General features: G+C 44.9%; 1 protein-coding gene across 1 annotated transcript in view; it reads left to right on the top strand.

The window, feature by feature from the left end:
* NBAS (NBAS subunit of NRZ tethering complex) overlaps window positions 1-20,219 on the top strand; it is a 257,267-nt gene that overhangs the window by 46,657 nt on the left and 190,391 nt on the right. Inside the window, exons 11-17 of the mRNA XM_090280933.1 lie at window positions 3,853-3,921; window positions 6,650-6,778; window positions 14,299-14,362; window positions 15,229-15,422; window positions 16,510-16,767; window positions 17,430-17,555; window positions 19,295-19,446. Coding sequence (XP_090137059.1) covers window positions 3,853-3,921; window positions 6,650-6,778; window positions 14,299-14,362; window positions 15,229-15,422; window positions 16,510-16,767; window positions 17,430-17,555; window positions 19,295-19,446 — 992 coding nt within the window. The remainder of the gene's footprint in view (window positions 1-3,852; window positions 3,922-6,649; window positions 6,779-14,298; window positions 14,363-15,228; window positions 15,423-16,509; window positions 16,768-17,429; window positions 17,556-19,294; window positions 19,447-20,219) is intronic.

Below are 20,219 nucleotides of genomic sequence, written 5' to 3'. Positions count from 1 at the left end.
GTTGCCATGAAATCTTTCAAAATGAAAGGCTAGGGCAACGAGAAAGAAAGTAAGGGAGTGGCGTGGAGCGGGCACGGGGAGACGAAGTGGGCGGACTGCGTGGGTCGGTCTCAGGACAGGGGTTCCGGTGTGATCTGATAGGGACTGGGGGAAGGGCAGGTCCCGGGGGCCACGGAGCCTGCACGCAGCGCGGCTCCTCTGAGCCCTCCTGTGCGCGCACGTGGCCTCTTGCTGAAGTGCTGGAATCCGTTCTGCTACGTCTGGTCCTTCCCTCTGTGCCCCAAAGCTGTGGTATCGGAGTCTTTTAAAAGAAAATTAGTTGTGCACTGACAGAGTACGTGGGGAAAAATATTATATTGAATTGCCAGTTGAATGCTCTGCTGTATGATTAACTTCTTGAAATGCTTCGAGTATATTTTAATTATATTAGTAGCTTTTAAATGTGTCTTGCAGCTAAACTTAGTCCTTCTCCAGAGCCTGCCCCTACCTCAGAGTCCTTTGAATTAATAGGATCCGTTGCTTTTGTCAGCCGGCAGCCTCCTCCCACTGTTTGTTTAGGGTCGCCATTGTGCCGGGGGTGGACACGGGCCACAAAGGGCCGCTGCCAGGTCCTCTCCCCCCCTTGCGAGGCTGCTGGGTAGTAAAAGAGACGTGCAAACTTCAGGATATGCGTCGGCCGAGCTTTCCAAGTTATGCTGGTGTCATCTCCGTGAAAGGGTTTTGTTTATTCGTTCGTTCAGCATTGAATCACTGCTCCAGGTGACAGCTCTCAAGGTGGCCCTCATGGGGCTTCACAGTATTGGAGGATAAGCTGTGTCCCTCAGCTCAGGTCAGTAAGCAGCAGCAGAGAAGAGGTTAGAGTCATTGCTGGGAAGGAGGAAAGAGCCCAGGCTCAGGAGTCAGAAGCCGGGATTGGACCTCTGGCTCCTCACTAACCCTTGTGTATTAGGGCCTTGGCCAGAATCAAATGAGGTGATATGTGCAAATGGACTTGATCAATCATAAAAGGACCTAGAGTGTTAACTATCCTCTATTTCTATATTTATGATCAAAATAGTAGAAAAAATTAAAGTGAACAGACCTGACTACTTCTTGATCCTGATGCTGTTCTTCCAGTGTAGAACGTTTGGGGAAGAACTCAGCTCTTTGGAGCCCCGTTTCCCTGAGAAAGCCTGTTGCCCTGCGAAGGTGGGAGGGAGGGGAGGGGCTCGCCACCTGCCCGCCTCCATGCTGTGTGCCTGGCCGTCCCCATGGCCGCACAGACCGGCTGTCCTCGTCCCGGCGAAGGCCAGCCCTTCCGTCGGCTTACCGAGGGTGTTCTTCCTGCCTCGCCAGGTTTGCTCTCGGCCGGACTTACCAGTAAACAGCAGCTGTTGTTCTCCTCATGGCAGGAACTCTTGGTTCTGCTCTCGGGGGGCTTAAACTCCACTAAACCCTGCTGCCACCCCGCCTGCTTTCCGTCCTTCGGCACGTTCAGCAGGTGCCGGTATTGTTCTTCACAGGCTCCCTTGACTTCGCTTGAGAGGGGCTTTGCCTCGATCAGCCCGCCGAGGCCCCCGTGGGTGCTGTCGGCGCACCCCGGTACTGCGCCCGCTTGTCAGTCTCACGGGCGCTCCCTCATTCTTGCCGATCGCCTGTCCGTTTAGTTGTGTTATTTCTTTGTCAAAACACATAATACTTACACAGTAGTTTATACCTTTATCCTCACTGGTTTTTGTTTAGTCTTAGATGTCCATGTATGTATTCCAGGCTGCTCACTGTCCTTCTGTTGCCGAGCTTACCCCAGTCATCTCTTGGTTAGATGGAATGGTCCTCTAGAGAATGTTCTCAGAAAGGCTCATAGGTGAAGAGGTTTAAGCTCTTGTGTGTTCAAAACTGTTTTCCAGAGCCTGGGTCTGAAGGAAAATGTGTCTGGGTATGAAATCCTTGGCTTACCTTTTTTTTTTTTTTCCATTGAACTTAGAAAAAAACAAACAAACTATAGTCTATTGTTGCTTTGTATTATATCTTGAATTTGAAAAGTCTGATGTAAGTTACATTATTTCCTCTTTGTATGTTGTTTGGCCTTTTTACTTGGAGGCATAAGGATTTTTTTCTATCTTTGAAATCGAATAGCTTTCCTAGGATAGCTCTGGGAGTTGATTATTCTGGGTTGCTTTTCCCAGGTATCCTGTTGGCTCTCTCAGTGTATAGACGCAGATCTTTTCCTCTTTCTGGAGAGATTTTGAATTTGAAAGTGCTCTTAGATGGGCCTTAGACACTTGGTTAGCTTCCCCTGTCTGTTCTCCTGGGCCCTGCAATAGTTTTTATCCTGCTTTTCCTCCCCAGCAGGCCTCGGGGTGGGCCTGGGCGGGGGTGGGGGTACAAGGCAAGAGCCAGTGGAAGTGCCGCCCTGGGGTCTGGTGATTTCTCTCCTGCTTACACTGTTTTGAAGTGTGTGTGTCCTTAACCTTCACGTTAAGCTGTGGGCATAGGTTTTATGTGGAATTATGTTTCCGTTCTTGCTTTTTCTTGTCGTCGGAGAAAATATTGGGAGTTAGGCTGTCACTGCTGTCTTCAGCTGCTCAGTTCTTGTGGGAAAAATTATAACTTCAACAAAAGCGTGCCTCCTCCCACCCTCCTTTGCCTTTTTCTTTTAAATTGAGTAAAATTCACATAACATATTATCAACCAATAGCAATCTTAAAGGGCACAATTCAGTGGCCTTTAGAGGATTCCCAGTTTTGTGCAAACATCAGCTATCTAGTGTCAGGACGTTTCCTACCCCCCCCCCCCCCGCCCCCCCAGAGGAGACGTCATTCCCATTCATCTGTTTCTCCCTGCTCTCCCCTCCCCCCAGCCCCTGGCAGCCAGTGGTCTGCTTTGTGTTTCTGTGGGTTTACCGCTTCTGAATGTTTCATATGGACGGAATCACACAATATGGCCATTTGTATCTGGCTTCCTTTAGTTAGCATAACATTTCTGAGGCTCATCCAAGTCATAGCGTGTATCAGTACTCCAGTCCTTTTTGTGACTGCATGACAGTCCTCTGTGTGGACTGCATTTGTTTATTCGTCCTTAGTTAATGGCTGTTTGACTTGTTTCCACTTCTGGGCTGTTGTGATTAGTTTCGCTGTGAACATTGTGAGCAAGTATTTGTCTGAATACATATATTTTATTCTTCAGGGTGTGTGCTTAGATGGAGTTGCTGGGTCCTGTGGTAATTCTAAGTTTAACTTTTTGAGGAACCATCGAACTTTTTCCCCAGCGGCGATACAGGTTACATGCCCACCAGCAATGTGCTGTGGTTTCAGATTCTCTCCATCTTCTGCAACGTTCGCTGTTTTCCATGTTAAAAATTATACCTGTCTCCCTCCCATGCCTTTGTAAGTGTATTTCTTAAATCTAAAGACAGAAATAATTTTGTGTTATTTCAAGTACTGGTTTCTAAATGACGATTATTTTTCTGGTGTTTTCCAAGTATGGAGTTCAATCCTTAATGAGTGAACTTTCTGTTGGAAGTTCCGACCTTTTCCATAGTATTGTGAGGATAGAATGATAACCTGGGGCCGCGTCATTTGAGAATTGCTTGGTATAGATTCTAATTTGCATAGATTGTACTAGACTTATTATGCATTTATTGAAAGAACATTTGATTATAGTTATATTTGTAAGACTTAGTGCTTGGTGGGTTTTTTTTTTTTTTTTTTCAAATAAAAACAGTCTCACCAATGTCTCTGACATCTGTTGATGATTTTCTTTCCCATTTCTTTACTACATTTGCTATAGTTTTAATTTTCTGATCCAAGGACTCTATACGGTGAGAAAACATTACATTCATCTTACTTTGTATGATGTGCATTTATTTTGTAGGTACCAAAGACACTGGGATTATTAAGAATGTTAAGTGGGAAGTTTTACAGTCGCCCAGGACAAGAACAGGTAACTCATAAGTTTAAAACCTTGTGCTTCTCAAATATTTTCCCCAGGCTACCATGAAGGGCAAAGCTGAATGAACCTTGAATGTTATGATCTCTTGATTGTATACCGTGCGGGCTTAAGCACTAGTAATAATTCATGGATGTTCATTGAAGATTTGTCTATTTTACTATTTAAAAAAAAAGTCCTTGAGGGCATGCTGGTGATGGGGGAAGGATTCATGAAACAAGCTTGAAATGTTGATTTTTGTTCAAGCTGGTCATTGGGTCCTTGGGAATTCATTGTCCTGTAACTTCTACTTTTGTCTGTGTGAGTGCAAATCTCTACAAGGAAATGCTTAAGAAAAATTGTTAAGTTTGCTGTGTGGGTATCATAGTATCAGATGAAACTAAGGGGATCAAGAATCCACCACATTAAAAGCAATCCGTAACATTTTAGTTAATATATTTATTGCTTGAGGGTCTAGACAGGAAGGGAGGCGGGGAGAGAGAAATTAAATCAAAAGAAAATTTAGCATATTCATTCATTATTTCCTGGGTCACAGTTCTGTTGTTAAATTATTCACATTATTCAGTATGCATTTCTTTTTGTTTGTTATTGTTAAACAGGTTCTTAAACTTTCTCCTTGTTTTGAGACTACTTTTAGTGGAGTTGTTTAGTGACGCCTTTGTGATGCCAGGGAGTTGCCATGCAGGTCACACCTGACTAATTATTTAGGGGACAGAAATAGTGAAGCATTCTACTGAGGGGCACGCCTGTGAGTGCTAGAAAGGCCGTGGCCCCGGTGGGGCTGTGATCATGGTGCAGTGGAAGCGACCCGGACTGAGCTCGAAGACTCTGCGTCTAGTTCAGGTTCAGCTCTCTGCACTGGACCGATCTTGGGCAAGTGTCTTACTCTGACAGGTCTTCTGTTTCTTCCTTTGGAGCCTCTAAAGCAATGGTTCTCAACCTTCCTAATGCCATGACCCTTTAATACAGCTCCTCATGTTGTGGTGACCCCCAACCATAAAATTGTTTTTGTTGCTACTTCATAACTGTAATTTTGCTGCTGTTGTGACTTGTAATGTAAATATCTGATATGCAGGATGTATTTTCATTGTTACGAATTAAACATAATTAAAGCCTAGTGATTAATCACAAAAACAATATGTAATTATATATGTGTGCTCCGATGGTCTTAGGTGACCCCTGTGAAAGGGTCGTTCGACCCCCAAAGGGGTCGCGGCCCACAGGTTGAGAACCTCTGCTCTCATGGGTGGGAGGAGAGATGCTTCAGCTCCTAAACAGCCGTGCTTCTGAGGCCCACCGTGGAGCCCGCCGACTAGAGCTGTGGAACGGAGATGCCAGGTCCTCCGTCCTCTACCCCTGCCCCTGTCTCCATCCCAGGGGACGGGGGAGCCTGTCCTCACAATTCTGCTTGGAGTGCTGTTGCTTTTATTGCTTCTCTTCCCCAGGCGTTTGTCTTTTAATCCTTCCTACTTTTAATTCTGGCCTTCTGGGATAGACCTGCTGCGGTGAGACTAGAGGCTGCTGATGTTTTGGTCTGTCCCCTCATCCAGCAGGGTTCTGCAGTTCCTGAAACCGTTCTGTTTGTTTTGGTGGTTTTTATAGATAATACGGTCAGCTGAGTCCGGTGTAATTCTGGATTTTTAGTACAGCCATGGTTAGTTTTTTGTGTTGTCGCTGATATTAGGCCTGAATCTTGGGCCGCCATGGGCAATGGCGGGGGCACGGCCCTTCTGAGGGAGGGTGCACACACCAGCTCGTCCCCCCTGGCTGGTGCCGTCTGGGCATGCTGGTCCCTGTGCTGACAGGTTTTCTAAATGTTCGGGAGAAACGAGGTTCTGGGCGGCCATTCCAGGCTTCCGTGGTATTCTCTGTGGGTAACCACCTTGGACCCCGCCCTGAACAACGCGTGAATGGGAAATGGGTGTCCAGTTAGTGTTTGATCCTCGTGACTCTGTGGTAGGTGGTAGGCACGCGACGTCTCTGCTGCTCTGGTGTCTCTCACTGCGGTAACTGAGCAGACCTGGTTTTCTTGTAGGAAAGGATTGAGAGGGTATTTGGATAAGGAGGACTCGGAAGGCAAGACTTGCTCTGTGTACCCTGACGTTGGTCATGTAAAATCAGTGTATACAAAGTTTCCCTTCTCTGCGGCAGAAATTAGATTCTCTAAATTGGGTAATGTGTCAGCAAATCTGAAAATCCTAAACATGCGTAGTGTTCCCTAAATTAAGGAATGCATTTCTCCCCTGGTCGCCTTCGATCCCATCACCGTTGGGTCCTCTTTTCTTCCATCTCTCTCTTCCTTCCCCTCCCTTTCCTCCTCTTCCACAGCCTGATTTTGTGGCCTGCCTGTGATGTATAGAATATTCCAGACAGTGTGTACATAGAGAATTTTATAAAGATATGGGCCATAAAAGTTATTAAAAATTTATGGTAATTGATATGTGATATTAAAGAATATTTTTATAATCCCCTCATTTTGGGTTTTGGGTGATATGTAAATTGTAACACTATAAAAGAGATTTAACAGTCCTCCTTAAGGGTAAGAGCCCTGTTTCTATATGCTGGGGCACATTTGTAATGTCGCAAAGCTGTGAGAACCCTCAATTAGGAGAGACCGTTTATGACATGGCACTCTCCAAAGAGTGTCATTAAATTCTGGAGGTTATTTCTACTGAGCTGCAAGCCTCCGCTCTGACTTCAATGTCATGTGATTTCCGCGCAGGATGGGATCTTTAAGATGAGCCTCTCTCCAGACGGGACCCTCCTTGCAGCCATTCACTTCTCAGGGAAACTAAGCGTCTGGGCTGTCCCGTCCCTGAGGCAGCAAAGAGAGTGGACCCAAAACGAGCAGGTACGTGTCCCAATTCTGATTCTTCCTCAAATTAGTCTTGCTTAAGGGCGAGTGCTGACAGTAATTTCATTTTGTGGATATGTTTCGTAGTGCACTGGTATAATTTATTCTCATGATTCCAAAACTTTATGTCTTAATATCATTAGTATAGAAGGACAGATTAATAATAGAGTAGCACTGTGTAATGATTTTAATTTCTAGTGCCATATGCTCTGTATATGGAATATAATCTGCCCATTGAATTCTCCATTCCCCGTACCCTGCCTCTTTTTATTTTTATTCCAGAAATACAGATTGGAGATGTTAGCTTTTTATAAAAGTCAACTAATGCGATCAAGGCTTTGGAGGGTCAATGTTCTAAAAGTGTTACAATTCTTCCCAAATTCTGCAACTCTGTTGGGTTTACTTAAGGCTTGAAGGGACTTATTGCTTCACTCAAAAATGGATAGTGAAGATATGAAGAAAGAGAACCGTTAACATTTTAATATCTTGCAGTGACATTTTAAGAATTAAGTGATTTAGTTATTTAAGAACAGATAAAATCCACACCAATTAAAATTTAAAATTATGATGGGCGAGTGGGGCGAGCTCATATAATACCAGGTACTACGATAGAGGGAAGATTCAAATAAAAATCGTCTCCATTACGTACAGCTTATGTTACACATCTTTCACTCTTCTGACGGCTATTTTCCGTTTCAGCACTCCGAGGGTTAATTTCCCTTCTATGACGTCCCCATTCCTTTTTTTTTCTAACAGCACTGTCTTGTCACCTTCTTTGGTGGGTAGCTTTGTGAGTCTAAGATTGCCGCTTTTTCCCTGAATGATCTGGATGGATTGATGTCCTTTTTTGGAATTCTTTTAACTTTCATCAGTTAGACTACACTATTCAAAGAATTTTTAATACGTGAATGGCTTTTTTTTTTTTTTTTTTTCAGAATAGTGGAGGAAAATAGAAAGTGGCTCTACATTTTCTTACTCTTTTCATGGACTGGAACACACTCATTCTGGCTGTTCAGTTCTTCAGTACCTTCAACACCAGTTTAGGAAGACCATTGCCCCCACAGTTCCCACCTTGAATGTAATCTGGTCTCTGCATCTCTTCCACTCTCTCTCACAGGGTCTGTGTGTGTTCTAAATACAAGAGTTGCTCCTTGGTCCTCAGCGTCGGCAGCTAAATACGGGGGACGGTCTCCTCTGAGATTATAGCTAATTTGTCTTATAGCTTCACTCCGGGAGCAGAGTGGGTCAGCTCTCAAAACTGTTTCTTTTTCAAAAATGTGTTTTAGCTCGGCTTGCCAGATACTTGATCCAAAAGTTACCCATATTTTACATGGAGTTCAAATATTCAGCTTTTGTCATTTGAGAAGATCCTGATGTTATATTGCTTGTGGGAAATTTTAAATTTGGGCACATTTTTTTTTCTTAAATGGGGAAAACGTTGAATATGGAAGGCACTTTTTTTTCCTTCCCCTGACTTTGTTTTCTTAAATTATTTTTATTCACCTAATAGAAAGCACACTTACTATTTCATCTTGTGAATACACTAGAATGTCACAATAGCATAAGAGTTATTCACACAAAATCCATTAGTGTTCATTTTTGTTCACCAAAATTTAGATAGCCTTTTTTTGTTATTTTTGTCTGCAAAGATAAATTGCATCTGTTGTAGCCCTTGTTGACCTAAACTCAACTTTTTAACTGGTTAGACATTATTTTTTTGTCTTAGTTGCCAGTCGATGTCAGTATAATCCATCACTTTTTAACCCATTCATGTTATTCATTAATTAGAATTCTATAATGATTTTATTAAAAATCTTGAAAGTCGGGGTTGAAGAACTATAAAGATCTCAGAAGTTGGACTAGGTCGCCAGGAAAGTAATGGGACAGGAAAGGAAGGGAATCCGGAAATGGCAAAGCAGGTACGTGGTGGGACAGGGCGAGGTCAGGCCAGAAGTCTGTCACTAGTGCCATCCTCGTGGGAGTCGTGAACAGGAGGGCCCTGAGAGCCTAGAAGGACGGTCCATCAGGAGCTGCTGTGGCCTGGTTTCTCTGGTGCTGGACCTCAGCGAGCTTCCGTCTCCCCGCCTGCTGCTGTGACCCAGCGGCCCCCAAACGGTGTGATGGCTGTTTTCCGAGCCCGTGCCCCGGCGTCATCCAACAGACGGAAGCACTGGGGCCGAGATCTGGTTTCCTGTCTCTAGGAATCTGATGTCCACGCCTTTTCCATGGAAAACAAATACGTTTTAGAAAGGTGGAGAAAACCCCCTATTTTGTTAGACCTTATTTATTTTATGATCTTTAAAAAAGAACAGAGACAAATCCTTTTCTTCAGTGAACGTAATGTGGCTTTCTTCACCCCTGCCAGCTTCTAGAATAAATAATTGAGACAGTGTCACATTGCGAAACCCTTAACTTTATGATAATTATAAGTGTCTACAGTTCACGCTGTTGTGGGACAGCAGAAGGCGTTTGAACAACCCCCCTTTGCTTCAGTCTCCCACCTGTGTCCTGGGGATTAACCCCCTTGGGTTGGGCATGCTAGGTTTGCACTTCAGTGTGTGAAGGAAGTCATTAAAATCTAGCGTGCTAGATTAAGTTCCGTAAGGCTTGAATGTAACAGTGCTGTGAAGAGTGCGTAGCTACTATACTCATAACAATAACTGTAAAATAAAGTTCAGCTATTTATTGGATCTACCAAATGCTAGAGTAGAAAATACAATCTGTCACAGTCCTTGCCCTTAAGCTGTTCAGTCTTGCAAGAGAAGTGATAAACAAATCAATAAAATAACATGTTAATATTATGAAAAGATAAGCTCAGAGCAAAGGCACATAAATTCGGCTGATGGTGTCGGCGGGAAGGACCGTTGGGAATGAACAGCGTTTGTATAGTAAGGCCTGGCTGTCCATAAAGCAATTTTCATCTATTTTATTTGCTTCACAGAAACCCTATTAAAGTAAAAAATGGGTTTATACTCATTTGAATGGACGGGAAGAGTGCTGGAAGTGGTTAACTCAGGTCACTAAATGCTGGTGTTGGAACCAAGCATTCGTTCTGAGCCAGGGTGAGCCGAGGTTAAGCCCTTTTCAGAGTCGCAGTGTTTGCATTGAGAGGCCCTGACTTTTACCTGGGCACTGGGGGTGCTGGTGAGCCCGCTTCTGCAGCACGGGCCCCCAGATCGGACACTCGCTGTGATGTTCGTGGAAAACAGGGGAGAGTGCCGTGCACTCGATGTGAATGCCCCCTCCTGGAGCCTGGCACGGCGTTGTGTAGAGGCCCTGGAAATGGGATGCTCGGCAGCGAGGGGGACCTTGCGTACGCGTCACAGGCTGGAAAACACATAAAAACACTTGGGCGGCTGGTCTTTTCTCACTTGTCTAGCGCGAGACAAGGGACCCGGGTCACCAGGCGGGACGGGGCTCCGCTTCTCCCTGTTGTTGCTCTAGGAAGTGAGTGCACAAGCCACGTAGTTTAGTGTCGCTTCTCGTTTAAGGTATCGTGTTTAGTCAGAACTTACAATCTTAGCTCAAATGTTGCCTGAGAAGGGACTGATGTTATCATTGCCCTGCGCAGCCTGAATGTCTTACCAACTTGTGAATTCAACTCATCTGGGGCTTTCTTTTTTGTAATTTGCTACTTTATTAGTTTTTATAATGCGCTTTGTGTGATTATTTTCTCTCTCAAATCTAATGATTAAAGATAGTTGTGCAAGTGCCTGTTGTGATTTACTTCCATCTAGTTCTGAGTTGATTAAATACTTTGGCTTTCATCGTCAATGTGAAATCCATCTGGCTGGAAATCTGTGAGCATTAAGCTGTGCTCATGTCTGGAATATAGTGAATTGCTAAAGTGATTTTCATTTCAAACATTGCCCATATGTTATGCTTATATAGTTACATCTCATTTTTGGCTTTAATTTTTCTCTAAAGAAGTTTTATTATTTACCTGTTTGTGCTTCCTTAGATGTAGTAGACAGGAAACTTACCTTTCCCATTTTCATTTTATTCTCTCTTTGGCGTATAGTAGGTAAGGACCATTCTCTTCAATGGGTGAATCAGAGAAGGATAAGTGAGGGACAGGCCGTGAGATTAATCTTGGTGTGACCCACAGCTGTCTCTGCACAGCTTCCCTGCACTGGGAGCTCCTTGAGAATAGGCTTTGAGTAGGCATTTCTCCCGGCGGTCTACCACGGGGCTTGGCACAGTAAATACCAAGAGTTTGTGGAATGGATGAACTTTTGAAAGGTCGTTTTCATGTTGTCAGAGTCAGGGCCTTCCCTATATTTAGCTTTTAGCTATTAAAAGAATTAGATAAAGTCCTTAAATGTGAAGGAAGTGCTGGTTCAGTCATAATGGCCTTTGTCTACAAAACCTGTCACTGAGCTCTTGGGACGTCCTTCTCCAGGCTGTGGCTTGACTCTGACGTGCGGGCACCTGGGGCTCTTTTCAGACCCAGGGGAGGCAGCATGTCCTACAAAGAGGGGTTACGTGGACGCTGCTTCTCAGAGTGTGTCAGCAAGGTGCCAGGAGAGAGTGGCCCCGATGTGTGGTCCCGGGAGCCCGGTGACCCTGTCTTCAGAGCACCAGTCCACGGAGCGTATGTCACGGTTTGTCAGGCTTGGCCAGGTCACGGTCCTCTGTGCAGACGGAGCCCCCAGAGCCGATGGTCTGCGAGTCGGGGCGAGTTTGAGTTAATCTAAGGGGAGCTCAGCTTTGAACCAGGTGGGGCACAGCTGTTGGGGTGCTGGGCTGGCACGCCCCCTCTGCCTGGAGCAGCATTAAGTTTGGAGTTCTGCGTGGGCTTCTTTCTTAAGTACGCTGTACGGATAATGTCATCAAACGCCCACACACTGTGAGGTTAAACCCTTAGCTGGGATATCTGGACTGAATCTGCTGTGTACTGCTAAGGCAGAAGGCAGATAGTTAGGTACATGCCCCGAAGGGTTTGAAACAGCCACGCAAATAGGTACACCTGTGTCCGTGTTCTAGCAACGCTATTCACAGCAGCCACAAGTACAGACAACCCAAATGGTCCTTCACGGAAGGGCGGACGAGCAAGTGTGGTACATACGTACAACAGACCATTCACGCGGCGTAAGAGGAGGAAGCACTGACGCGCGCCACACTGTGGGTGCCCCTGGAGGACGCTGTGCTAACTAAAAGAAGCCGGGCCCAGAAGGCCACGTACGATGTGAACCCACTTACATGAAAAGTCTGGAATAGGTCAGCCCGTGGAGACACAGAGCAGATTGGTGGTTGCTGGGCTGGGGGCACAGGGAATGAGAAGCAATTGCTTAATGAATAAGCAGTTTTCCTTCAGAACGGTGGAGGTGGAGGTGTTTTGGAACTAGACAGAGATGAGGCAACATTGTGATTGCACCAAATGCCACTGAATCGTTCATTTTACAATTGGTAATTTTATGTTATGTGAATTTCACCTCCATAAAAAATGACATAAGCAAAAAAAAATAAATAAATAAATAAAACCCTAAGCAAAAATGCAGATAATTAGAAGCTGATGTCCTGTACTTTAGTTATATTTAACCTACTTTTTTTCCCCTAAATAAGCTTAGTCTTTTTCCTGTGTGCTTTTGTTCACGGTGTGTTCCCTGGAATATCTTTGGTCACCCATTTTGCATACCCACACCTTATCCAGACTTCAGAGCAAAGCAGCATGTGGGCTTCATCGTGCCTCTTGAATTCCCTTCGTCTTCCTCAAGCCCAGATGACCTCTCTGTCCTCTGAAGACACTGACACTTTCCCCCATACACCTGCCAGGGGCAGTTACCCAGCTTGGCCTTGGGTTACAGCCGTTCATATCGGTTTCCCAGCCCTCCGCCTGCTGGACGGTGGGCCTGGTAACGCCTGGTTTTTCTCTCTCGGTGGAAATGCACAGAGTTTATTGCTCTGCAGCAGAGAAGCCACACCTCTGAGAGGGTGTAGGAGGGCTAGTCCTGTGTCAGCTGATTTCTCTGTAGCATAGACGTTCTCATCAGGGCTCATGACTGAGGCGGTCAGCGTTCAGCCACTTGCCCCGTGGACACTAATGGGTCTGGGACGGCAAAGCTGACCATGCCCGAGTTCTGGACGTGGAAGCACAGATCCTCACTTTGTGTTTTAAGCTTGAACTTCCAGGAGACACCCATCGCTTTAGTGATCTGCACGGCGCGGTCCAGTCCCAGCGTCCGGAGGCCCCACTGCTGTGCGTCCCTGGTCCTCCTTCTCGTTACCCTTGTACTTACTATGCCAGGGAGATGACTTCTTTAAAATATTTTCTCAAGACTCTTTGGTGATAAATTCACCCCAAACTAAATCATGTTGTTGTTTGCTGGGCTTCACGTTTTAAAGTGTTATGTCACACTCCCCCGTGTACCTGAATGTCGCGGGGGACGCGCGCAGCCGTGGAGGTTGGTGCCGGTGTACGTCTCCTGCTGGGGGAGCAAGGGTGGCCCCGGGGGGTCCTCATAAATGGCCGAAGGAGACTTCGAGTCAGTTGATTATTTTCAGTAATCTGTGTCTTACTGTATTCCAAACCTTGGGACTTAATCGTCTTTTTTACATTAAGTCAACCAGGACAATCTATTTCTTCTCTTAGTATGAAAACATAGCCTTTTATGGTAACTTTTTTTTGGATAAAGTTTAAAGAATTACATCTTCCGTTGTCAGGGACTACTCTCAGTGACTTTTTATAGGAGTAGAGAGTATGAAGTTCTTCCAGGCCATGGAAAGAAAGATCACATTTAATATCCTAAAGTCTTAGCCACTGATAAATTGGTAATAACACATAAATGCTTATTGGGTCATATCAGGTGAACAGCACGTTTGGCTGAAGTGTAGCTTCATTTGTTTTAGGCTTGAGATTTCAGATAAACGTCCAAATGGTTTTTTGTCTTTTCCCATACTGTTGTAATTCTGAAGAGGTAAGTTTTAACAGTGAACTTAATCTCAGTTGTTTCATATTTCAGAGATAATGATGTGTCATTCACTCACAAAGTGGGTAAGACATTATGTTGCCACGATTCGAATATGAATGGATTCAGTTTGAAGATTACACGCTTGTATTTTTTTTTTTTTTTTTTAATTAGTAAATGTTTAGTCATAGAAGGAACCGGAGGTTACATGGAGGTTGTGGAGTCCAAGCTGGGGAAGCCAGGCCCGGGGGGTTGCTCAGTTACAAGTGGGGGGTGTGTGTGTAGAACTGGTATCCGGGCTGGTGTTCATTCACAGGAGCGCACCGGTTCTCCCGGAACGCAGGTGTGAGTGTGTGCAGAGGTATTTGTTAGTGTATCTTGTTTTTATTTGTGGTAGTTGTATACTTGCTAACCTATTGTTCTCATGCACACTGTCTTCATCAAATTGAGCACGTGCACGTAAGTGTAAGAACAGCTGCTTTTCAAGATTATGGAGAGGCGTGGATTTCAACCCGATCAAAGGAAAAAAATCCATAGTTCTTGATGAAGTTCTCATAATTTCCTTACATTGTTGACTCAAGAACTCATGTGTGTATCTTTTGTATTCAGCCAGGGTATGATGACCTTAATCCGAACTGGAGACTCTCTACTGAGAAGAGAAAAAAATTCAAAGGTGAGTTATACGCAATTTGATATTTAAAACATTAAGAGACTCCTGTTGTATAATAAAGGTGCTCTTTAGATTATATATGTAGGGGAGGAAAAAAATCTTTTTCTTTTCAACCTCTGGGGATCTTGGACTGGGGCACTGTAAAATTAGATTGACAAAGGGCAGAGTAACAAGAGAAAAGCAAACAGAACTTTATTAGGATGGACACAGAGCTCACACATGGGAGTGCCCAGAGAGGAGGCACCAAGGCTTGGTTGGAAATTGGGCTGATATAGCTAGCATCTTAGCAGAGGAGTAGTGGGCTTCAGAGAGGGGGCAAGACAAAGGAGAAGAACGTGGAGGTTCTCCAATTCCTTTAGCTTAAAGTATTTATGTCAAAGTGGCGTATTTTGAGTTGGCATATTATCCTGATTCCCTTCCCAAGTCTAAGAAGCAGTCAGCATTGGAAACTATTATATGTGTCTTATTTAAAAGGGTGTAATTCTCATATTGTATGTCTGAAAAGTGATATATGAACATTTTCTGAAAATCTTTTGTAACCTTATAATTTGTACACTTTGTACACATCTACCTTTCAATTTATTGGGTGAACTATATCTATAAATTCTTTATTTTTTGAGAGGAAATATTTTTATATATTTAATTGTACATCCCTGTAATTTTGGACTTTGACAAATTCTTGGCACTCAGATGTTTATTAAACAAATCACTATTTTGTAAAAATTAGAGTGCTGGCTTGCAGTTTATTCTTTCTCATCATTGAACAAACCTTTAGGGCCCAAATATGGTTTCTAAATTGATTATTGGACTGATGTGTTGTGTAAATCACACTGACAGCTGCGTTTGTATTGGTTTACTTTCCCCACCAGATAAAGAGGCCTTTTACCCACTGATAGACGTGAGCTGGTGGGCAGACAGTGCAGTGACTTTGGCTCGCTGCTCTGGTGCTTTGACTGTGTCCTCTGTGAGGACGCTGAAGAATTTACTGGGAAAAGCCTGTGAGTGGTTTGAACCGTCTCCACAAGTCACTGCCACCCACGACGGGGGATTTTTAAGTTTGGAGGTAATGCTGTCTCTTTAGAGAAGCCAGTGTGTTTGAAAGGAAAGCTTGTATTGCACGAAAGCCCTGAAGATCCGTGTCGTTACGTTTGCTATCCCATCATCTAATTTTGGCTTTAAAAACAAGAGTCTATAATTGGAATCACAGATTGAGTGCAGTTAAAAAAGATGTATTATTTAGTCCATTAAAAATTTGCATTGTTAAGGAATGAAGAAAATTTATATTTTGTTGTTTATAACTTTTTTCTTCTCTGACATGATCAATTTTTTCTTTTTTCTAGATTAGTCATCTTAAAAATGTAAAAGTTATTGCTACCTAAGAAATACAGTCTTTTAATCTTTTTCTGTGAAGTATGACAACTTGAAAATTTTGGTTCTTTTAGTCAGGAAAGCTTGCTTATCATGACGAGACTGGAAAATGGAGACTAGTAAATTAAAGTTCTGTTTTGGTTGTTTGAAGCATAATAGCTTTCACTTCAATGTAGATTGACAAATATTTTTTTACCTCAAAGTTTGTTCCTAAGTCTAAAGATGTTATTTCGAAAGAATTAAGGCTTAAGTTCTAAGCCGGCTCTGTTCAGTCTGGAATGAAAGTTATCTGTAACTGTCAGGCGTCCGGACTCAGATCTTTGGGACGCTCTTAGATGCTTTTAAAAAGGGGAGTGGGGAAAGCCATTTTAGTAAAGGAAAAAAAATAAGTTCATGTTAATTTTCTAAATGGATGAAACAAATCATCCTCTTATTTTTCCACAGCTGGTATAAAAATATCAAAAGTGAAGAAATTAACATTCTCTACTCTTTCATTTCTCTACAATAATTACCAGGCATATATTTACGAGATCATAGTCATGACTTATTAAGACAGGCTTTAGTTTTGGAGATTAGGAGCCAGTACTGTATTTGAACATTTCTGGAGCTGTTGGTGTATATAATGTTTATTGTTGGGTTCCTTTGAATCCCGTTTTTAGTTTGATTCACATGGCCGGTGTAATTAATCAAGCCAGAGTAGAATTAAAAACATTTTTCTCATTAACTTTCAAACTTGTCTTCAGTTCCTCATTATTAATCTACCATCCCCTTTTTCAATTTAGTGTGAGATTAAACTTGCCCCCAAACGCTCTCGTTTGGAGACGAGGGGCGGAGAGGACGAAGAGGGAGAGGAGGACGCGGACTCCGATCAGGAGGTGTCTGCCAAGGCCCGCTACTTCGGGTACATCAGACAGGGCCTGTACCTGGTGACCGAGATGGAGCGCTTTGCGCCCCCGCGCAAACGCCCGCGGGCCGTCACGAAGCAGTACCGCCTGGTGAGCTTGCGCTCCACCACCCCAGAGGAGCTCTTCCAGAGGAAGGTGAGAGCCCCGAGGGCCGCAGTGTTGATTTTATTGAGAAAAAAACTTCTCTTTTTTTGCATAAAGGAAGGGATTCGAAGAGGAATTGTTCCATTATTGACATGTTTAAAATACCAGTGTTCAATAGCTTTTGAAAATAATGCCGGTCTTTGTGCCAGAGTAATCGAAATAAAAGGGATGAAAGATGAATGTACTTCTCTTGTCTACTTTGTGGCTTAGCCTGGGCTTTTGTGACCATCCCTGTGGCCTTGTGTGTGTCTCAGTGTAGCCGTCGCCTCATGGGGTGTGCGGGAAGGCCTGCAGACTTGCTCTGTCACCAGGGCTTTGCCTGGGAGGCAGGCTGGGTCAGCCCCGAGTGTTCCAGCCCTTTGTGCTGGTCCCGCAGTGTCCCCGACGGGGGCCTGCCTGGCGGGGCAGCCTGTCGGCCCTCTCGTTCTGGTTTTGCCCTCATTTTACTCTGTACATGAGGGCATTTCCCCCCTGTCTCTCTCCAGGTGCTCAAGTAGACACTGCATCTATCTGCCCCTCAAATGTTTGCGAGCTCCTGGTGTCACCGTGCCCATGAGAATAATTAGGAATGTGTAACATGCTGGGTCGATGAAGGGACAGTCATCACCCATCACACCGTCACAGTGACCCTGTTTCTGTTTCCTTGTCCAAAGATTGAAAGTGAGGAGTACGAGGCGGCCTTGTCTCTGGCCCAGACCTACGGCCTGGACACCGACCTCGTGTATCAGAGGCAGTGGAGGAAGTCAGCGGTCAACGTGGCGTCGATTCAGAATTACCTGGTATGTTGAACTATTTTGGTGACACGGTAGAATTCAAATGTATGGAATGTCTTTTGGGTGCAGGGCTTCATATTAGAGTCCTTTATATTGCTGACCAAGTGTGTTCTTCTCAACCTGGAAGAATTACCTTGCTACCCTATTTCATGGGCCCGACAGCTGGACTTCGGTGCTGCAGGCATGGGAGCGAATATTTCCTGGTAAAGCAGTCAGCTCCCTGGTTTTGACGTAATCCTTTCTTTTCCTCCAGCTCAGTTGCCTCTCTTCGCCTGTACCAGTCAGGGCCCCATCTGGAGCCAGAAACCACACAGTAATGTGAACGGGGAAGTTTGAACATGGAGACTTATTTTCTAGTGACAAGAGATGAACTATAAAGGGGTAAAGAGATCCCTAAGGAATTCCTTCAACCCTAGGGCTGTGAAGGAGCATACCCAGGAGGGAACGGGCTTGTCATCTTACTGAGAAGGCAAGCGTCCTGCCCAAGCTATAAATAACCGTACAAGGAGATTCCCCATCAGCGCTGGGAGAACCCAGGGAGGGAGCAGTCATCACAGACCCAGTGGCTATGGAGGACTTTATATCACGGACGTGTTTCGAGCAGGGATCTGAAAGGATTCGAAGTAGGCCTTCTAGAGCTCGAAGCGAGGAAGACATTTTTAATGAGACATGAGGTCGTGACTCATGAGGCCCGGGCCCAGATCTGTCGTCCTCATTGCCGTGCCCCCAAGGCTAGTTCAGTGCCTGGCAATAACGAGCTCTTGGATGAGTAAACGAGCTCCGAGGACACCCGTCTGCGGGGCCTGATACTGCACAAGAGCGAGCACTGTGAAGGAGGAGCAGGAAGACACGTTGGGTTGGCTCGGGGTTGGCTTGGGGAAGGTGTCGGAAGCTTGTGACGCTTTCGGCTTTTTATCTCCAGGGGACTCTGGGGGGCTCCGAGTGTGGAGGTGCAGGGGGAGGTGGTGTGGAGGAGCAGGCGTGGGACGTGAGTGGGTGGGAGACCCTGCAAGGGCCAGGCCTCCTACAGCGCCCCAGGCGTTCCGTGTTGGTGGCAGAGTGGGCTGCAGGCCGCAGACGTGGAAACGGGGAAATGAGTCAAGAGACAACTGAAGAAAGAATTGATACGCTACAGTGTGTAAAAAAAGAGCGGCTGTGAGTCGGATCTTGCTTCCAGTTGGTAACCACAGTGAGTGTTTCTGTGAAGAAGGCAAGTTAGGGTTTTGAGCGGAGTCAGAGGAAGCAGCTGGGAGGGAGGAATAGGCCTTTGGTCTTCCTTCTGAAGAACAGCATAGTGTGACTTGTTATGATTCAGCCATCATCTGTACTTCTGGGTGACACATGTCATGGTGTCGCCGTGCCTCGGTAGTTTTGTTTCCAGGTTAAGCATTCTGATTACAGTAGGATATACCTTATTTTGCCTTTCTGCTTTATTTCCTACTCTTGCGTATAACCCAAATGAAAACAAGAATGAACATTGGGAAAGAAAGATCTTTCTCCGTTTCCAAAAATGAGTACTTAGCTTTGTGTTTCACTAGAAGCAAGACGGCAGTTGGAACCACACCTGCTACATCCAGTTCTGGTCACCACTAGAGAATGGGAGTTCGCTTTTTCTTTTGACTGTCTCTGGCAGCTGCCTACATACTCCTTGAGTTATGGCCTTATAATTCTACAAGGCGCTGTCAGGTGCTAATGGACGATAGGGATTGTTTGATGCCTCTGTGTTTTATTTTCCCTTTATCCAGAGTAAAATAAAGAAACGGTCCTGGGTTCTTCATGAGTGTTTGGAAAGAGTTCCTGAAAATGTGGACGCTGCGAAAGAACTGCTGCAGTACGGACTGAGGGGCACGGACCTGGAGGCTCTCCTGGCAATAGGGAGAGGGGCGGATGACGGCAGGTTGGTCAGAAAGACTTGGGTCCTGAGCTATGGGTGACCTTGTGAACACTTTTCAGCTGAGTCGCTGGAGAGGATAACCTTCTCTCTTCTTAGGTCATTCTGTAAAGAAGTACCGGTAGTTGCTTTTGATCGATGCTTTCTTATCTGAAGCCACAGCTCTCTTTCCTTGCATTTAAATGTGTTCGCATATGATAGATAGCTTGATGTGAGGGAAAGAGCAGATTCTGTAAGCATTTACTGAATCCTGGCCGTTTCTAAGCCGTGAGCGCACAGGGTGTCCCTGCGTGTGCTTGCTGGGCAGATGTGCCCCCGTGGGCAAGTTTGAGCCTCATTCACTTCATCTGGAGCCTCACGCCGGCTTCACAGGGCCATCTGGAGTGATTAAGTTGTATATCTGGTGGGAACGCCTCATAAATGTTTAAGTGCCATACCAATGTCTGCTAATAACAAAATCGCGTCAGTTGCGGAGAGCCAGTGCTCACCAGACATTTGGAACTTTTCGTGAGATATAAATGTGATAGCGTGTCTGTTACACAGACGAAGTAAAGGAGCCTGGCGCTCGTTACCGTTGCAGAAGGGACTCACACTGCGAACTCTGAGCGGCATTTTCCTCCTTGGCTCTTTCACGTTGGGTCCGTTGTTTCCCAAGGATTGTCGTTTTCGTTTTCTTGACTTTTAAAATTTCTAAATGTGGTCATTGCTGATGCCTGGATGCCCATCCTGTAGATAAAATGAGTGGATCTCTCTGCCTGCAACAGCAATAGCTTTCATTC

The sequence above is a fragment of the Furipterus horrens genome, unplaced genomic scaffold (assembly GCF_987537825.1).
Source record: "Furipterus horrens unplaced genomic scaffold, mFurHor1.1.pri manual_scaffold_6, whole genome shotgun sequence".
Taxonomy (NCBI): Eukaryota; Metazoa; Chordata; class Mammalia; order Chiroptera; family Furipteridae; genus Furipterus; species Furipterus horrens.
The sequence above is the reverse complement of the archived record's forward strand: the minus strand, read 5'-3'. Positions and strand labels throughout refer to the sequence as shown.